At 40.9% G+C, this 16249-nt stretch overlaps 1 protein-coding gene across 1 annotated transcript in view; it reads left to right on the plus strand.

The window, feature by feature from the left end:
• LOC115382733 (transmembrane protein 132C) overlaps positions 1 to 16249 on the plus strand; it is a 175878-nt gene that overhangs the window by 131549 nt on the left and 28080 nt on the right. The window contains exon 4 of the mRNA XM_030084591.1: positions 5240 to 5429. Coding sequence (XP_029940451.1) covers positions 5240 to 5429 — 190 coding nt within the window. The remainder of the gene's footprint in view (positions 1 to 5239; positions 5430 to 16249) is intronic.

Genomic DNA, 16249 nt, shown 5'->3' on the forward strand with positions numbered 1-16249 from the left:
TCTTGTCATTTTTTTTTTCCTTTTCACTCAGAGCTCTTTGTTACTACGAGGGTGTGTTTGAAATGTATCTCACCGAATTGAAAGAATGCGCACTTTTTTTCCCCCCTCTTTGTGTATTCTTTTACCTAGTTCTGTTTTTGCTTTTACCCCAACAATGGGACTGACAAATGGAGATACCTCAAAAGCCTCCTGGAAATGACATGACCGATTTCCCACCTCATTTCACCACAACAAACCTGCGATGATACTGAGGCATTGTCACTATTTACTTTTGAAGTGGCACAGTCAGTTCTGTGGTCTTAATAGACATTCCTGCTTTTATTCAAGCTCTTCGAACCCTGCTTTTTTTTTTTTGTTTTCCGAGTCCACTCCTTGCTCCCGTCCCCGTCCACGACTCAGAGTGGGAGAACCCATCGTTGCCAGTGAGTATATTAAATTGTATAGTAATCGTGCCGAGAAAAGGGCACACAGTGCAGTTATGTTTCTAATGAGACATGGGGAAGCAGCCTGACCTCTCCAGCTGGTGCACCGCAGACATTCATCATCCCAAAGACGAGCCAGATGAAGGGGTGAGGGGGGAAGAGAGAGAGTGAGAGAGAGAGAGAGAGCGAGAGAGAGAGCACTGCCCTCTATTGAAGGCAATATAGCACTGCGGGTCAGCAAGAGGAAAGGGATAAAAAAAAAAACCGAGGAAGGGTGAGGAAAAAGATTAGGAGAGGACGCAATGATACAGACAACGTGGCGAAAGACAGATTGAATGAGAAAAGAGTCGTATTGTGGTGTTCAGCACTAAAGCGCTGATTGTTTGCAGCTTCATTGAAAAGCAAGACTGTCTGTTGCAGATAATTGATTTGGCTGTAATTGTACACCGTGAGTGCAAAGCCACATAATCACTGCAGTCACTACCCCTGGGCCCGGCGCGTTGTCGGGGAGCGGAGGACACTGTGGCTCTGTTGCACTCCGAGCATCTGCTCCTCACAAGGAAACCGAGGAGGAGAAAGGCTGATGGATGTACATGAAAGAGCTCCAATGAGTGACTGATACAGGCATGAAACCAGACGCAGCTACAGTCTGCACAGTGAGGGCTACGTTTGCAATGATTGCTTATGGCGTTTCACTGAAAGAAAATGGATTTTAATAAAGTGGAAAAAAAAAATGGTCAGAAAATGCATCCTCCATTAAAGCATGGTTTTGCAAGCGCAAACATAGCATTAATTGCTTTCCCCCTCTTGCTGAAGCAATCGAAATTCATTTTGCAGTAACATTTGGCAACACTTTGAATTTGAAACTTAATAGTTTTCTTAGCTATTGTTTTAGGACTGTTGGAGTTTACCAAATCCAAAAGTCAACAGTGTGAGAAAAGTTTATAATTTCCATTCACATCATTCATTCAACTGGGGAGAGAAAGCTGCAGGAAATGTCTTGAACTTAAACTAAAAACTTTGACACTAAAAAAAAAGAATAGTGTTTTTTGTAAAATGATGGGATTCAGAGTGTGAATATGATAGACTGCCAATTCTTCATAATCTTTTCAGATAATTTTTGAAATGGCTGAACAGGCGAAACGCAACACCATGGGCCCATTTACTCTTAGTCATAATGCGTGTCAGTAAGCATAATTTTGAAATTGTGTTCATCTGGTTGAATTATATAGAATTTGGTATATTCCATCCACCAATCTTTCTTTCCTGAGTAGGGTCCAATACATGTTGTATGGTTCACCTATGACAGGTACGTGTAAGACGCTTGCAATCAAGCTATGCAATCAGTACCAGGTTGAACCTACTTTAATCATCGTAAGCGCCTTCTGCCTTGGTGGAGTTGATTCAACACGTTGCTTAAAACATAGATTTGGGGTAGAATTGATGTGCCAGTATTGTATATTTGCTCTAGGGTATTTGATAATCCAGCCAGTGCAGATGCAATTTGACTCCATTGAACTCATTGTTGTCAGAATTCAAGACTCGGACAATGAAACTTTTCCAATCTTATATTGGAAAATAGCAGTATGTGTGAACTGTTGACTTGGTGTAATATTTCTACTTGCAAGTAGCCGCTTTCATGGTCTTCTGGTCATTGTTTGTGCTTTTGTTTCCTCATCTTTGACCAGCCAGAGAAGGTTGGAGATCCTGACTGGAGACCTGGTGTGTGTAGCTGAACAGCAGACACATCGACCTTGATACACAGGATTTTTTTTTTATTCTCTGACCTCGAGCATCAGTAAGGGATTTCCATCCGGAGAACTGCTGCTCAGTTTCTGAAATACTCACACCATCCTGTCAGGCACCAACACACCACAATCAAAGTCGCTTCAATCCCCCGTCTTCTCAGTTTGAACTTCAGCAGCACATCATCCCTAAATACACCCCGTTTCTCCCATACACTATGAACCAGCTGCTGAGTGTAGACCATAATAATCGGAATATTCACCTTTTCGCCTTAACTGCTTCAGCAAACTGAAAGTAAGCTTTTATTGGTCAGTTTCAATCACTGGCAGACAAGATTAGCAGTAAGATGCTTCAATGAGTGTCCTTAATGAAAACTGCAACATGTGCTGAAAGATAGAAAACAAATCTGTGTATGTGTCAAAGTGCAGTTGAAGCATACCATTGAAATCCAGTCTCACTGGTCTTTACTTTGGCTCAACAGCCAGGCCATTTCTGGTTTACTAAAGACACACAACACACGCTCTCTCAAAAGCATTTCTTCTGACCGAGCACTGGCTAAAACCCAAATAAGCACAGGAAGAAAACTCAAAATTCAAACTCCAGAAAAGCCCCATTGACCAGCAGGCTTGCTGTAAGGCCACAGCACTAAGTGCTACTCCACCAAATCACACAAAGAATCAGCATGATTCAACAGAATCACAAGAGGTCTATCTCAAGATGGCTGTAATGTAGCTGAAGGACACAAAATACAGCTGCAAAAATAGGCTCTCCCAAACTGTCAACAGCATGAGCTTTCAAGGAAATTTGAAATATTTCATTTTTGGTAATTGAGGCATGTTCTTAACGTCTCGCTGAACGGCTAAATGGATTTCAAACCCAAATGTATTTTTCTTGTACAAGTAGGCTTTTTCCCTGGATCACAAAAAATGGGCATCACATATAAAGCCAGTCAGAGAATATCTATGTTGACTCCACCGTATTAAAGTGGGAGCACAGCAGCAGCAGGTCGATCAAGATAACGACTTCAAGTCAGGTCATTTCGACTCCGTTATATAAACTGTGGACAATACAGCATCTCTGTGTTAAAAGACACACCGTTATTCAGTTTTACTCCACTACTGAGTGTGAAAATTAGCCATTGTCAGTCGGATTTCCAAAACAAGTGATCAGTGTGAGTTATGCAACATTGTTAAATAATGAGTAAATACTGGATTTGGCCACGTTCTCATTCAGACTTGGTGTTCTGGTGAGTATTTGAAGGCAGCTAGATAGTGTGACATTATCTCAAAATCAGTGGAGGGATACGTAACCCCCTGCAACAATGTGACTCATGAGTTTTTGATCATATTTCCATGATGATGCAGCTCTGAGACACAGAGGAATAGGCTGCTGGTTGCAGGGATGAATTCATTGTTACAAAAGGGAAATATGCCCTTTCAACTTTTCCCTTTTTTTTTTTTAGGTATGATTGAAAAAAAAAGCAAAAAGCAAAGCCTTATTTGCTTCGTTTGTGTTTGTAGTTAAAGTATAAATGCATTTCGGGTTGAAGATATTCAGAAGGTGAATAATTTCATACAGCTTCACTGCCATTTGTGCTGTACTGCACTGCAGCGTACCTGTAATATCCCTTTTGTTTCCAAATACAATGGCGTCCCGGCAGCTCTCGCAGCATGGCCAGATTCACACCAATATTCACCTGTGATCATCCCCCTCCAAAGCTGCTCGGCAGTTATCTGGAAACACGTTTAGTATAATCCAGAACATTACCCCGCTGAAAATGAAAACCTTTTCCTGCTTGACCCAGAATCGCTACTGGAGCTTGTTTTCGTCCACGATGATTTTCGGCTTTCACAACTGGTCTCCCGTACAGTCTCTACACCAGAATGGATCCTTAAATCTGCACTTTGATGTGGTGCTGGCATCTGAAGTTTCAACATAAGGAGGGGAGACTTAAAAGCGCGCTTGGCCAAAATATGTTCAAGGAAACCCTTGGATCTTACCCCTAACTACCCGCTCCTCGTGCTCGTTCTGGGCTCTCTCCAGGCGCGCTTTAATTGTGCGACAAGCAAACAACAAACACGCGGCTTCTGATGAGGGGAATAAACAGCATGGTATGCATATCAAAAATAGTTTCTCAGCATAAAGAGAAGTGTATTTTTCACATAAAACTTGATGTTTTTCTTTTTTTTATTCTATAATATCACAGTGCTTTTGGAATTGCATTTCGGGGTTTGTTTTCACTGTCGTCAAAAGGAGCAGCGTTCCGTAACATGAATGTTTACCTCTGTGAGCCACTTCTTGCCCCCCGGGTGTGACGAGTGTTTTTTAAGACAGTATGCAGTGTATATCTGGGTCTGTATGTTGCACTGAATTTTGACGATGACAAGGAACACTGAGGGAGAGGTGGGCGCTTGATCAAAACCAAGCATTCAACAAATCAAATAAGCTTGTGAGATATTGCGAATTCATTAATTTTTTTTTTTTTTTCTGCTTTGTTTGCATCTCCATCAGCTGAGAGAAAATTATTTGCTTGGCTCTGGCAATCCGTGCAAGAGAGGCGCAATATTGCAAAGGAGGGGGCAGGAAATAAATTGCTTTTTGTTTTTTTGTGCCAACGCCGCGGTTTGAGTGGGTGAGAGAAGGAAATTCAGTCAAGCTGCAATTAGTTTCATATCAAATTTTGAGATGAGGGAAACCTGACTGAATTTTTTTTTTAGGAGGAATACCATATGACACATGATACTGGCCAGCAATCCCAAAAGCAATTGTGTTTCCTTTGCACACGATTAAAATGTTCAATTAATCTCACCCTGGCAACGTGTGATCTGCCTCATAGCTCCTTCTTGTGTTCTTTCAGATTCCCTTCTTGCTCAGTTTCCTGCTACGTGTGTATTCCCATTATCTCCTCGTGTTATTTTTGCTTTTCCTCTTCCCAACCTTGGTCTCATCTCTGTCCACGCTGCATTCTTGTATTTTCTGATTGCTACCTATCTCTGCCTCGCAATCCCTGCGCTCCCCTCTTCTTTATCTAAATCCACTCCTGACACACATCTTCTCTCTCTCTCTTGCAGAGTGGAGGCAGTGGGATACCAGCGAGTGTTGCAGGTAGACCTGGAGGTGAATGGGCTGATGGGGACTCAGGGAGGCAGAGAGGTGACATGGCAAGTGGAGTATCCGCTCACCCGCACCCTGACCAATGAGGTGCAGACAGTGATCCGCCTGGCGCCGCAGGACCTGGGCGGCATCGTGCCACTCGCCATGGTGAGGAAGAAGTTTGTTTGCTGTGGAAGTTGGAAAACTTCTATTCATATGGACATTTGTGTGTTAAAAATCAGAAACACACCAAGCACAGTTCTCATCCATACGAGTCCAGATCACCAGCGTTGGATGATTTCACACCAGGGGTCTGCAGCCAAGAATATGAATTGCAAAATACAGTGAAATTCAGAGGGAACACATTGCCGAGTCCTCAACTGTCTCACATAACTGTCATTCTCATGACATTTCTAGGTGCATTTCAAGCAAGAAAAATGTATAATTCTATTAGTGTCTTATGTGGCATGCATGCAAAGTCCAGGCAAATTACAATCCAAAAATGTTTGAGAGCTTGCAAATGTTGTACAGTTTTTGCAAGAATGTGGCACTAAGTACCAAATCAGTGACATTCCCAGTGTAATCTGTCACTAATTCTGTATATAGTCACGGGTCGCAACAGCTCGGTGAGATAGGAGCTTCAGAGGTTAGCTACACCAAATATTCAGCCAAAGCAGCAAGATCCTCCCTTCTCTCTCTCTCCTACATAATTTGAACCATTTATTTTTCCCCCCCAATGGACCGAGAAAGGAAAGTGCATTTCGGTGCACAACACAAATGAAAACAAAAAAATGTGGTCAATATTCTGGTCATTGCTTTGTCAGGTTTCATTCTGTCTCTTGATATTAAAAGGAAATTATGCAGCACATTTGGGAATAGTTCAAAAAATCAATATAATTAACATTTTGCCTTTATTAGAAATCATCTACCAATATAACCTTGGGTTGAGTAATACAAGTAATTTGAGGACAAAGAGTCATTGAACAATCCTTCCCAAATCAAAACAGGTTAAAGGAAGATGATTTTAATAGACAGTGCCTGATGTAAGTGACTGGAAGGTGTGTGTTATCCTCATAATCCTTTTGCACTTTCGCTCCATGTATTTAAATTCACATTACATTGATTTTTGTGTTAACGTCAACCTTCCGTTGGAGGGCACACGATTGCAGAGGTCTGCAGCGGCGGAAAAATGTGGCATTTTTCCAGAGCAGCAGTCTGTGGAATCAGAATCATTTTGGTTTGATATAAAAGGACCAAAAAAAGGTAGCGGAGTGGGTGGAAAACGAAACTCAGCCCCATCAAAAATGAGATGGACCTAAAGTGGAACAGAGAGACAACACTAGTGTGAAAATGCAATTAAGTTCTTTCAAGCTTTTGTCTTTTATCCACAAAAGTTCACACTTTTCTTCTTTACTTTTTGAATTTTTCTATGTTCCTCTGTTGCTCACGTCACCACGGCAGCAGAGATAAAGTCCTGTCAAAGCAAAACCGTTGCAAGAAATCAGGACTAAACCCTTTTAGGCTGATATATAATGACCATTCTACTCCACAGTGATTATCAACTTTGCATTGAGGAACTTTCACTAGGAAGGATTCAGTTTGATACAGATAAAGTCCCTCTTTGCTTGGAATAGCATCTGGCTCCTGACTCTTCTATTTAAGCCTGGTATGATGCTCTGCAACGTGACGGTGCTTCTTAGTCAGGACTGCTGAGGTTGAAACGTGAAGCACTGCCGTATTTAAACGGGCTTCTAATGAAGAGATGGAATCCACCTGAACATTAAACACAGCGTTGCTTCCGGGGAATGGCTGCAGCTGAACTCGCTTGTTGAAACACTACAGATCTCAGCAGTAGAACATATGCATGTATTTAGAAACTTTGATAGCCTCTCAAGCATTGCTTAGGTTTACATAAAAAGAGGATATATTTAAAAGTGGTCTCATACTGAAATATACTGATATTATTGGATTGCAGTAAATTACATCAAGGTTAGTGCATCAAAAAGCAGCTCTTCCAAACCGGGGTCCTGTTTAATCGTTGAGTACGTACCTCAGATCACTGCCTTTTTTGTGCCCTGACGCCAGAAAGTCATATGAAGACAGTCTGGAGTCTAGACCTGGGAAATTCCAGGTTTTCAGTTTGACATATCCTGCCTCAGTGGGTGTGTCTGTCAGCATTTGGCTTCGCTGTAATGCAATGATAAATCAGAGATCAGAGAGGTGAGACCCCGGAGGAGTCCTCAGCCCCTCTTAAAAGGCAATCTCCGCGCACTCCAGGAGGAAATGGTGGGGGACCACAGCTGTAGCTTTCCTCTCCAAGTACCCAGTGTAGGTCATTGTGTAAGCTCTATTTATACAAAGTGCCCCAATTTCAGGACACTCAACGGGACACTGATCCAAAACACAGAGACAAGACAGCAGAGCTTCTTTTTCTGTTAGCTTTGTTGTTTCTTCTTTACAATCAAACTGTGAAATGCTTTTGACTGTATGAGTCAGCTGACCCAAATCCAGCTGAGCATGTTTTGCAGTCAGTCAAGACAAAAACCGTCGGCAAAAAGCAAAAACAGTTAGTGCCAATATCATCTGATGTCTCAGTAATTTTTACATGCAAATTTTAGAAGTTCAACAAAAACAAAAACGAGAGATATAATAAAATATACCTCACAAATAAAAAGTAGGATTGTAGGATGAACTGAATGGCTAAAAATAGGAGTGAGATAGTCTCTGTGGTTACCAAGCAATTCTTTTTCCTTTTCTTTTTTTTCTTTTTTTTTTGCTGGAATATACGGCAACATTCACTTTATTGAAGACCTTCTATTCAAAGACTGCAGTGAGTGTGGATTTCACACAAACAATAATGGTTACGAAAGCAGGATAATCTGGTGACGAACGGCACACAACAAGTTTGACGAGCATATAAGGCAGAGGGAGGTCAAGACTGATCTTTAAAGTGTGAGCTTCTCTGTGGAGAGAAGGAGAATTGTTTGTGGGAGAGAAACAACAAGAAAATCTAAGGATCAGGAGGACTTTTCCGTTTCTGGCCTCATGGATGCTGTTAGAATGTTCTTCATTCATTCACTGTTTTCATACTGCTTTACACAGCTCAGGGTCGATGTGGGGCAGGGAACACTGTTCAGGTCACTGATCATTCTCACCGTAGACACTGACAGTCACACACTCACATTCATCAATAGTTGCAATTTCAAGACTTTGGACTGTAGGAGGAAAATGAGGAAAGCCCTGCACAATGAGAACGTGCAAACTCCACACAGGAAGTGTTGAAAAACTTGACTTCATTGTTATTGATAGCAAAAAAAAGAGTGATCAAATAATCACTTTTCAGACAAACTCCATCATTTTGAATACAGAGCTGCACTTTCTAAATTGTCAGTAAGCTGGTTACCACAGCACTCCGTTTGCCGACTGAAAAGTTAATTGAGTTTGGATTCAAACAGTCCAAATGTGGCATAATTGGCAAGTGGCTTTAGTTTGCTAATTGCATTATGATAATGACTATGTAAACACAATGAAATGTTGGTATAATTGTTTTTGCAAAAATGAAAGGGAAATCACAGAGTATGCTGCGTGGAGATAAGAGAAGTTTTAATTTTTCACACTGATAAAGGCTATATTAAAAATAAAATGCCTTCAAGCACTTCATAAAGTTTTATTATAGTAATTTTGCGAGGTAGCAGTTCACTGCTGATTTACGCGTTCTGGCCACTAAAGTAGCCTTGAGATTGTGACTACATTTTTCAGCTTTAATGTCCTATTAAAAGTGAGTATATAGTGAAGTGACACTTTCCTTCATAAAGAAATGAAACAACTTGTCTAATGCACACAAGATTGACAGGTTTGTGGGGCAAGCGTTGTCAAAAAATAATGAATTCAGCGATGCTCATGCTGGCAGTGGGAGGATGAACAACTCTGCTTAAAGAATGGCAGGATATGAGACATACAGTGTAAATACTGATATATGAGATGCAAGGATCCAGTACAGATTTGAGTAGGAAACTCAAACAGGGTTTTCCAAGGTTGTAAATGAAAATGTAAATAAAAAATGGGGTGTAGAAATGAAAGATATGTGGTTTTGTCACAAATGGTAAACACATCTCCAAACTAAAAGTTATAAAAATGCCCTTGAAACTGATTTTTCTGAACTTTTTTTAATGTTATATAGTCACTGATCATGAAAATAGCTTGCTAAACTAACTAAAATAATAAATGACAGCCTTGATGTTTCTAATAGTAGCAATATATTTTAAAAGTCAATCAGTTAATCTCATCAGAGGTAAAGTGTTATTAAAGAAGGAAAAAAAAATGGTACCAGTTCTCAAGGTCGTGGGTCGATACAACAGCCGGCGTTATCGTTGCAAGTTTCCCTTGCCGTCCGCGTTTCTCTGGCTTCCAATGATCCACAGCTTGGTTGGACTGATAAACTGGGTTCTTCCAGTCTCCTGCCACCCTCGATTGGACGATGCTGGAACAGAGGAATAAATACAAACATTGTGACACGTTAAATACAAATTGAGTCATCCAAATGTTCAGCAAATTACTTAAATGTGTCCTAAAAAGAAATATTAAAATAATAGTATACAAAGAATGTATAGAATGATTGTATATGCACAAGAAGTATGATCCTTATTGAAAGATTTTGGTTTCTTTTATTCCAGTAGTTTAGTTTGGTGGTGCCCACTTGTACAGTTCGGTCATTCGGTTTTCATCTAAGAGAATAAACAGTCTGTATGAACGTTGAGCCACTGAACCTTCATCATCACAGTTAATGATGAGCAGATTCTGGCACGGTCAATTGGCAAAAGCTTCAGAGCGCCTATACTAACTCTTTGTTTAAAAATTAATACACACTTGAGTTCCAAAGTTTTAGTTGAAATAAAGGTTTCTCAAAACTGAAAAATAATGTTGCAATTGGAGAGTAATCAAACCAAAGTTGATGCCAGTAATTCATACAGGATTTCCAACATTTTTAGATTACTTTGAACCCCCTGCATCTGCATGGAAGCAGTTTTGGAACATGTTGTGGTACTAAACCCCTGTGAGCATCAATTGAAAAGTACTGTACTGCAGAAAGTTGTGTGTTGCTGTAAAAAAGCCAAGAAAAAGGTGTTTAACAGTGGAAGAGAGACAGGCCATTGTAACACTTAAAAATGTAGGTTTTCCCAGCAGAGGAATTGAAAGGAAAGTGGAGGTGTCAGTGGGTATGTTTTTGCCTCAGCATCAAAAAGCAGTCAGAAACTGAAAGTATAACAGGAAGAGGTCTGGCAGATCCAAAGCCACATCAGAATCAGAAGACAGGTTCCTCACAGGACAACAGCTTCAAGCACAGCTAAACAGTGATCGTAGTCACAAAGTCTCAGCTTCAGCTGTGAAGAGAAGACTCGGAGCTGCAGGTTTGACAGAAAGAATTGTAGCTAGAAAGCCAAGATTCCACATTACTGCCTTTCTAAGGATATGCCACGGCATTCCAATAGGATTCAGGTCAGGACTTGGACGAGGCCACTCCAAAGCCTTCGTTTTGTTTTTCTTCAGTCGTTCAGAGGTGGACCTGCTGGTGTAGTTTGGATCATTGTCCTGCTGCAGGACCCAAGTTCGCTTCAGCTTGAGGTCCCGAACAGATGGTCGGACATTCTCATTCAGGATTCTTTGGCAGACAGCAGAATTCATGACTCCATTTATCACAGCAAGTCTTCCAGGTCCTGAAGCAGGAAAACGGCCCCAGACCATCACACTACCACCACCAGATTTTACAGTGTTATTTTCACACAAGTCGTAATGAGACAAAAACCTTTCAAAAAGTTCAGCTTTTGTCTCATCAGTCCACCAAGTATTTTCTCGAAAGTTTTTGGGATTATTAAGATGTTTTCTGACAAAAATGAAATGAGCCTTAATGTTCTTTTTGCTCAGCGGTGGTTTTCATCTTGGAACTCTGCCATGCAGGCCATTTTTGCCTCCCAGTGTCTTTTTAATGGTGGAGTCTCGACCTTTGACTTTAACCGAGGCAACTGAAGCCTGCAGTTCTTTGGATGTTGTTGTGGGGTCTTTTGTGACCTCTTAGACGACTCATCAAATTTTGGTCAACCGCTCCTGGGAAGGATCACTGCGGTTTCATATTCTCACCATTTGTGGCTCATGTCCTTCACTGTGGTTCTCTGGAGGCCAAAACCTGTAGAGATGGCTTTATAACGTTTTCCCAACTGATGCATCTCAATCACTTTCTTTCTCATCTGTTTGAATTTCTTTGGACCTCGCTATGATGTCTGGCTTTCGAGGATCTTTTGTGGAACTTCACTCTATTGATTGAGAACAGGTCTGTTGGTAATCAGTCCAGGGTGTGGCTCAAAAAATTTAACTAAGGCCACTTAAGGTCACAACAAAGCATAACCAGCTGGATTAGGGCTGCTCACAGTAAGTTAAAAGTGCTACCAGGTAGCAACAGGGTAGAAGCACAAAAGACAAGAAAAAAATGATCACAAACAAAGTCAATAAAATGTTTTGCTTGTGAGGTTTTGTTCTTGGGAACTCTGGAAAATGTGATTCATGGGGAAAACATTTACGAAATTAAGCAGGTGCCGTTGTGCCCAGTCAAAATTTTGAGAACAAAGAAAAAGGTTTCTTTTTTCTAACATGCGTTACATCATGATAACAAAGCTTTTTGAAGAACATTGCAGGAAACTATGACTTGAGGACAGGATGAGCATTCTTCATAATATTTCAGCTGTCTTTGACCTTTGAACACATAAAATGACCTCAAAAAAGACAGATTGTCTTTTTTTCTGCACTTGTCTGCAGAGTGAATATAAAAAGCACAGTGCCAAAGCTGAAGAAGCAGCAGTATGAGAGGTGAAATGGTGATATTTTGATTGTTATTGTGTCTATTTGCTGATCTACAGAGTCCCATTCTGGTTATACAAATGCAGGAAACACTAAAATTATGCATGCTGCATTCATGCAGTGTTTTGTATTCATAATATCTGGTCTGTCATCATCATCACTGCGAAGACCTCTGCATTGTGGTGTGGCTTTGTTAATGAGGCAGCAGATGCATTGTTCTCTGTAGCCGTAATGCACAGCGGTTTACAGATCACAGCTTCAGCCCACATGAGCCAAAACATCACCTCAGGTCTTTAAGCCTGACCACATCTCGGCTCCCACACATTTGATGTTTGTTTTTTTTAAGCTGAAGCAACTTCTGAAAACAAATTTGTTTTATTTTCTGGACCATTATTAATTCAAGTGTTCAGCTAAATAGCATTCATACAAGATCATTGTATTATTCATTGAGTGCCTCTAAAGGTTGTGCGTGCTACGACAGTTTGTATTGCACTTTAAAACCCAAGTAATAAATTAAAGGCCAATAAGTGGGAGTCAACAAATCTGTTGATTAAACTGGGCTGACATCAGTCTTCACTTGGGCAGCAGCACACACTCACACACTGCAGGTACAGACACCAATCATTTGTGGCACTCAACTCTACTCGTCTGTGTATAAAATGCCAGACACCTCTGTTCAATAAAGCTCTTATCTTTCTGCGATCGCTTCTGGCCTGCACTCATCCACTCCCACAGAAAAAGACACAGACGCTCACACTTACATAGCACCTGAATGTTTTGCCAGACACAAAATGCAGGACTGGTTTTACTCAAATTTCATGTTTTAGTCTTACAAAGAAAAAAGCGTCTTGTAGGGTAAGCAACATGGATTACAATGTTGTTGATAGAACAAAGACAGCGTTGTGTTCAGGTGAAACAACATTTCATTAATCGGATATTGTTCCATCCAGATATGCAAGTAGAATAGTAGACAACTTTACACAAGGGAGGGAAATTAGACTGAAATAATTCTACCAGACATGGTTCTTGTTTCTGCAACCCAACAATACAGAAACAATCAGAAGAAAATTTTCTGTTTGTAGCAATGAACTAAACTCATCATCCCCAAACTGCTCCTTCAATAGCATAATAGGACCGAGCAATTCTCATTGTTGTACAATCGAGGACGCACAAAAGCACGTCTTTTGAATTGGATTTTTTTAGTAAGCCTGTCCAATGCTGAATGTGCTCCAGAAAACATTTGTCTAAACAAGTCATTTAATCTTCCGTTCAAAATGAGTGGAAAAATGACGGGACATGCTGATGAGATGATTCATACTTTTTCCGAAGGGGAAGCATGAAGTGTTTTCATAATGTGTAATATTCAAGAGAAAGACTATGAAAATGTTCGAAATTCGACAGACAACATATCACTGAGTTCGTTTTTGCATTTTCAAGCATGACCCCATTGTCAAACCAATATTTTCAATTAATCAAAACATAGTGTGTTATACTGTGTGTACAACACTGTGATGCTGTGAATTTGGTGGACTGTTTAACACCAGCACAATGTCACACAGAAATATGAAAGAATATTAGTTGTTCTTTGATTTAATAATCAAGAGAAAACTTAGCAGCATACTATAAAACCTGGAGCCTACAAGATGGCAAGAGAGACAGTCAAAGTGTTTCATTTACAAGCTTAAAAGAAAATGCATACGGAGAACACGCCAGCTGAGAGAGCGCCACTTTTACTGCATCCGCCCATGAATTTTTGATCTCGCTCTTGCCGCACTGTGCCTCTCTGTTCTCTCATTAGACGAGACAGCCAGTGTGGCCCTCATAGCTCTTTACAGTACATCCCAAATGCTATCATTACCATTTTATTCATAGTGTCTGAAACTCGCTCCATTTCAGACTCAATAACATTAGCTTTGTGCTCACAGTCCCATAACAATATAATCAGGCCCATTAGCAGAAAGCCCGGCATGAACTTTTTTTTTGTGGTCACAGTCAAGGACCTCTGTCAAGAATTACAATAATTACACCAAACCCTGCTTTCTCCATTGTGTATATGTTTGACAGATAGTCACAGGCTAGGGCAACAGAGACAATGGGATTAAGAAGACGGCGTTTCCTCCTGCGGTAAACGGGGCACCCGCGTTGCGATCACAGCGCTGGGAGCAGCCAGCAGTACTTCAGCAGGTCGGTCGGTCAGAGCGACTCACCGTCTCCAATGGTAGCTGCAAACCGCGTGACAGAGCACTAATAGGGTGTGCAGTGAGGATATCCACTGGCATGTTAATGGTCCTCAAGGCAGCATTAGCCATCTGCATGTACCCATAATGCCCCCTATAGCTTAATTAAGACCTGTGTGTATATATGGGCTCTGAAGTTACACCTGCATTGTTCTCCTCTGCATTTTGACTGCATCAATTCTCTTGTCTGCTTTTACCCCTTCTGAATCGAGGCTCGAGTGTCATGCTTTTTTCACACTCTCCGCCCTCGTCCAAGCTGCAAGTCTGACAGGGAGGCGCGACAAAAAAGACTTTTGTTGAAGAAATTCTGGAGAGGAACTACACGAAATTTGCAGGAATCGAGTATGATGCAAAGAGGTGAAGTTAAGATGTATCTTAGAGAATGTAGAGAAACCAGTACTACACAGAAGACCTGCTGTCCCAGCTGAGAGGAGCTAATCTCCAGGGCAACATATGCATGAAGAGATCCAAACCATATGAAATAAGCCTGTATTTAGATAAGGACATGTATGTACAGGGTGCGGATGGTTTGTCTTAGTTAGGATATAATGAGATGCTTCTGGATATCGAGCTGACAGCCTTCAGACTGTATGGCTCCCGTGAATGTCACACAAAGGAGAAAACTGGCTTTCATATGATAAGTGAAAGGGCTGAAAACGTAGATGAATGGTCAGGCCACGTTACATGAGATCTATACAGAAGAATGGCAGTGTTCAGTTTCTCCTCATCAACTCAACGACTTCCCATCTCACTGTCATTCTTCTATCTCTAGATAAATACGTTTTGAAGCACCATTGATGCGTTAGGAATCAAAGAATTCCTCCTTGCGTTTGACTGTAGCAGTCATTGACAGCAGGTCTGACCAATAGCAGTGTTTGACAGCTGTCTTCACCTTCTTGGGTCTCCGTTAAGCTTCTATATCAATCTCACTGGGCTGCAGAAAACTGTGATGGAATTTGAGAAGGAGTTTAAAACAAGTCTCACAACCCTTGCAGGGACTTGCAGATTTCCTGTGTGAGTTACCAGGCTTCACAAACATTTTATATATGTAAATTGTCAAAAAGCATGCTCATGTTACAGCATTAAAAATCTATACAGCAACACATTTTGTAAGTCTCAGAGAACAAGTGTATTTTTAAAGTTAAACAAAAAAAAAAAAAACAACCATGTCATGCATCAACAGTCTGCACTCATTACAGCTGAGATATATACGTCTCTTTGTCTCCTTGAAGCTTATGGAAATGGCACAAACACTGCAGTACCACTGGGAGATGTGGGGGCAGTGTTGGAATTATAGGTGACCGAAGAGCGCAACAGTAACAGAAATAGTGTTCACCATAATGGCGGATTGGCTATTTCAGCACCATGGACAGCACCTTGGACTTACTTAAACAGTGACCCAATGATAGTCTTCACCATAATGGTGGACTGGCTATTTTATCACCATTGACGGTGCCTTGAGTTTTTGAGGATACAATGTCCCACTGATTATCTGCTCCACAAATGTCAATTGGCTATTTCAGCACCATGGAGAGCGCCTTGGACTTTTTAAAACAGTGACCCACGGATAATGTTCACCATAATGGTGGATTGGCTTTGTCAACATTACACCACATCGACATACTACATCCATAACCCCTCTTAAAACGAACACTTGGCTCATTATTTGGTCAGTGGTGAATTCTGGTGGACTGAAAGCTCACTCTAACAAGGTTGATGCATGAAAGTACTTTGTTCAACTCTTCAGTTTGCAGTGTTTGACATTTCCTTGCACAAGTACAGCATGGATGATCCTTGACTCTCACGAACCATGATCTGCTATCCAACTCTAAATAGCCAAGTCTGACTTTCTCACTTTTCATTTTTTAACTAACTCACTTGGCTAAGTCAGTATTCCACACC

The sequence above is a fragment of the Salarias fasciatus genome (genome assembly GCF_902148845.1).
Source record: "Salarias fasciatus chromosome 7 unlocalized genomic scaffold, fSalaFa1.1 super_scaffold_4, whole genome shotgun sequence".
In the NCBI taxonomy this organism is placed as follows: Eukaryota; Metazoa; Chordata; class Actinopteri; order Blenniiformes; family Blenniidae; genus Salarias; species Salarias fasciatus.